This window comes from Sphaeramia orbicularis, chromosome 1, assembly GCF_902148855.1.
Source record: "Sphaeramia orbicularis chromosome 1, fSphaOr1.1, whole genome shotgun sequence".
Lineage (NCBI taxonomy): Eukaryota > Metazoa > Chordata > Actinopteri > Kurtiformes > Apogonidae > Sphaeramia > Sphaeramia orbicularis.
Genome location: NC_043957.1, coordinates 14,416,443 through 14,421,148, shown reverse-complemented (window position 1 = coordinate 14,421,148; position 4,706 = coordinate 14,416,443). Strand labels below are relative to the sequence as shown.

The following is a 4,706-nucleotide window of genomic DNA, read 5'->3' as shown; positions in this document are numbered from 1 at the left end:
ACCAGTTTATGAAAGTGTCACATTTCTTAGTCTTAGTTTGGAAAAGGAAAATGATCTAGGGTCAGTGAACTACACATGATCCCAGGTCAGTGAACTATACAGGGTCAGTAAACACAATAGCCCAGTTTAGTGTGGTACATGTTTATTGAAGGTCAGTCTGGTGAAGAGCAGATCTCAGATTAACTAAGACAAACAGGTGAAGCTGTAAACAGGTGAAGCTGTAAACAGGTGAGCGGTGGCTGCAAACGGGATGTCCCCTCAGACCATGGAGAAGTTTAACCACTGCAGGAGAGAAAAAAAGACCCGTCAGAGCAGAACGACAGGTACAAACATGTGATCTGACAGTTCACATGATCCTGTCTCACCGTGTCGAAGTTGAGCTCAATGGAGCCGCTGTCGTTAGGGTCAAGCTTCTTGAAGATCTCTGTGGAACACGTATGACATGACATGGTTACATCATACATCAGACGTTACGTCATATATCAACAGGGCCGTGCAGAGAGCTATAAAGGGGCAGGGGCTCAAACTTCCAAAAGGGCATATGAAAACAAATAACCACCAATTACCAAGTTCACATTTAGCAACAAGCAACATTATTAATCCACAGCAAGTCAAAGACTGACCAAATGGTCCAGATCAATGTTCTCAGTACTGGATGTGTCCTCCCTGAGCCCTAACACAGGCTGTGCACCTTCTGCGCACACTCTGGATTCACCTCCTGATCCTGTCTGGGGGATGTTGTCCTACTCTTCCTGAAGGGCCTGTATGAGCATCTGGCGGTTGCCAGGTGCTGGACGCCTAGCATACACGGATCTACCGAGAATATCCCACAGATGTTCAATGGGATTGAGATCTTTGACTTGCTGTGGATTAATAATGTTGGTTGTTGCTAAATGTGAACTTTGTTGAACCACCCTTCGTCATATTTTACATTATCCTCTGGATACTCATCCACTGTTGTGTTGTTTGTTGTATTTTGTTTGTTAATTAAATGGGTTTTTTTTTTAAAGAACAAGAAAGAATTTGTTTTCATATTTAATAAAATGGTGTGAAATGGTATCACATAGAATATGTGATAGGTTTCTTTTGATGTTCAGTTTCTATATAAGTGGAAATAAAGATGTAATGTGTAGAAGTTTTTGTGTGTTAATACCCTGCAAAAATCTAAATCTTACCAGGTGTATTTTTCTCATTTCTAGTCAAAATATCTCATCACACTTAAAATAAGACAAAATCATCTAAAGAGTAACTTTTCAGTGAGATATAAGAACTTGGTTTTAGACAACAGATTTTGAAAATCTTATTTCAAGAAATCCTAGTATGATAATTTTCACTTGTTCCATTGGCAGATTTTTTTTTGCTTAATTCAAGATTTTTTTTTTTTTTTTGCTCAATTCACCAAAAAAATCTGCCAATGGAACAAGTGAAAATTATCTTGGTAAGATTTCTTGAAATAAGATTTTCTAGATCTACGAGGGCTGTTCAATAAGTTCATGGCCTCACCCAGAAATACTGGTTGTCATAATACAGGATGTTACATTCTTTCGTGATGGGATAGTGATGCTTGAACATTGATGGACCAAGTGCATTGCTGTAAATGGAGATTATGTTGAAAAATAAAATATAAATTATCAGTCTGTGTTGTTCTGTTCTGGGTGAGGCCATGAACTTATTGAACGGCCCTCGTATTGTCTAAGAATAAGTTCTTTTATCTCCCTTACAAGTTACTCTGTAGGTGATTATGTCTTATTTTAAGTGTGATGAGATATTTTGACTAGTAAATGAGTGTAAAGTCAAACTGGTTTTAATGCACTGTGGGAAAACATGGAGAAAAGGGAAAAAAAAAATGTGTGAGATTCAGAGGCCACGGCGCAGGTCCGATCAATCAAGACCATAGTGAGTTCAGCTGTGCGCTGTGCCACCATGCACTGCTGAAAGGCTACAGGTGTCTCCAATGAGACTGCTGCAGCAACTGGTAAAAGGGCAGAGCAGATGCTGCTGCAGCTCCAATTGCAAACTTCAGACTGCTGAGAGAGAGACGTTTGGAAACTGCGGAGGGGCGGCCAGTGAGACTATTTATGAAATCAAATGATAATCAAATAATCAAATGATAGTCTCATTAATGTGCTGCTGTGTGTGAGTGCGCCGGAGCACAAACAGGGTTTAAAGTGTGGGTGGTTTTTTGTTAATTAGTAGGTTTATTTGTGGTTTATATTAGATATGATTGTATTTTAAATGTAAATTGCCTGGGACAGGTTTTCAGCTGTCTGATTATGTCAGTTAATTATAGTTAAAGTAGTGATTTTGTTGGATTTAAATATTGTTAATTGAGTGTAATTAATTGGATTTTTTGTTTGCTTATTCTATTTATTCAGATTTAGTAAATATATTATATATTGTATATTATTATATTTTTTGTTAATCAATTTAAATTAAACAATTTTTGTGTTGTATTTTATCTGTATGTAAATATCTATTTTTCTATAATGGTGAATTTGTATTTATAGCATTTTGTATTTATCGATCAATTAATTGTTGTTTGTTTTGTGTTGTTTATTGGTTTAAGGTTTTTTCACCTAAAGATCCAAGACCTGTGCCTCTGAAATTTAACAAAAGAGAAAAAAAAAAGAGGAAAAGTCATCCTGGAAATCCTTTGAGTGAAATCCAGTTGCCCAAACCTCCTCCAGACGTTTGAGCCTTTTTTTCAAGTTGGGGCAAACAGCAGAAAAAAAAAAAAAATCAAACACAACCAGAACAACTTGACAATGAGAATAATACACTTTGTAAGATTTTGATTTTTGCAGTGTATGTCCAAGACAAATTCTTAAAAACAGATGTAAAATTATGTATAAAAGCATGACAGTGAATGTTAATAACTAGAAATACCTTCATTTTACATCTGGTTTTACACCTACTTTTACAGTGAATCATTGAATATTTAGTTTCTTTTCATTATAGGACATATTTATGATGATATTTAGGTTTTCCACAGTTAAGAAATAACCATGTAGAGGAAGTGTTAACCCAAGCCAAACCATTTAACATTACATGATGATAATAATAGTTTATACTGTAGTATTTATAGCTGTATAATTTAATATTGACCAGGTTGATGGGAATATTTGTGGAGGTTTGTGGTTATTTCAAATAAGATTCACTCAAGATGTTTGAGGCGAACACGGACATTACGATAATCGATCCAGCAGTTTCTGAAACAAAACCAGAAATGTCAAAGTGTTGGCACTGATGAAAGAGTCGGGGGATTTTACATAAGTTTTATGACTCTTGTACACCAAAAGGGCTAGATTTAGGTATTGGATGAGAAGAATACTTGGATGTGTTTTCTTTTTATGCAATTTTATATTGGTTTAGCAGAATTTAATTACTTCAGCACATTTTAACCCATTAAGACCCAGTGGTACTTTTATGGCAGCTTCTAAATGATTTTTTTCTCTCTTTTTAACATTTCTTATGTGATTTATCACCATCTATTATAATAAAAACCTCTGTGTTTTGCATTTTTCAGTGTAAATCACTTCCTTTACCCTATATTTAATTTACTGATCATGTAGATGTTCATTAAAGCTCAGAGTAAACTTAAAGGTATTATGCAAAAACAGAGAAAACTGAAGAAAAAGTGACTGTTTCAGCCAGTGAGGACTATTACCATGTGTTAACAATTTTGCGGCTAAAACTCAACAGTTTATGGAAATAAAACGGAAGCAAATATGTGTGACTGCTTCAGCAGGACTCAGACTCAGGTGGGCACCCAGCTGTTAGAGTGTGCTAGTCTGTGAGCTCATTCCATGACGTGACGATGATATTGAATTATTTACTCACAATCGGTTTTTGGCCCCAAAACTATAGTTGTTGAAGAATAGGACCAGGATCAAAAGCGACAAGTGAATGTTTTGGGCAGATAGCGGGGTGGACTCTCACGTACCTGGAATCGCGGCGCTTCCCTCCTCCTCATTCATTCTCCAGACTGCATGACATGTGCGCGCGTGTGCGTGTGTGTGTGTTGCAACTAAAAAGCAAGGTTGCACAGGAGGAAGGGGCGAGGCGTGACAGAGATGAGAGGGCACCATGACCAGGTCCAGTGACAGCCAAATTAAACCACTCTTAACATTTATTATCATTGATCAAAATTTTAGTCACAAAAATTTTAGTCATGCAGTTTTTTGCACAAAAAAAAAATAAATAAATAAAAAAATGAACGAGTAAAAAGGGCACCTGTAGGCAGAGGATCAAAGCGGCAGGGGCTCAAGCCCCCCCGGCCCCCTGCTTTGCACGTGCCAGTATATCAACACTACATCAACTGGAAGCAGTAAGCAGCCACATATCCACAGTCGGAAAAAGTGGGTTTTGGGCATTTCCCGTTCATCTGTCTTTGCTTTAGTTTTCCGTGTTGTGTCAGGTTGTTGTTGAGATGTCAGAGGTCAGCAGAGAATCGACATTATAAGTGTTATACTCACTGAACATCATCTCCAGTCTGATCAAACAGGCCACGAAGTTGTCGAAGTCAATGGTCATGTCGGTGTCCGAGTACCGAGCCACCAGCAGCTGGTAGATGGTGTTATTCAGAGTGAAACCTGCAGAGGACAATAAAAGGTGTCACTGTGGAGCCCAGAGGACTGACAGACACACTAACATGCCAACAGGCTAAAATGGTAACGCAAAACACACTGAGAAGACGCAAGGCTAAC

At 37.7% G+C, this 4,706-nt stretch overlaps 1 protein-coding gene across 1 annotated transcript in view; it reads right to left on the bottom strand.

Annotated features, from left to right (window-relative positions):
* Window positions 1-125: 125 nt before the first annotated feature.
* The window catches only part of LOC115432208 (calpain-2 catalytic subunit-like), a 39,655-nt gene continuing 35,074 nt past the window's right edge, over window positions 126-4,706 (bottom strand). The window contains exons 19-21 of the mRNA XM_030153120.1: window positions 4,476-4,592; window positions 366-424; window positions 126-282 (exon numbers count right to left, since the gene is read on the bottom strand). Of these exons, the coding sequence (XP_030008980.1) occupies window positions 259-282; window positions 366-424; window positions 4,476-4,592 (200 nt within the window). The 3' untranslated portion in view covers window positions 126-258. The remainder of the gene's footprint in view (window positions 283-365; window positions 425-4,475; window positions 4,593-4,706) is intronic.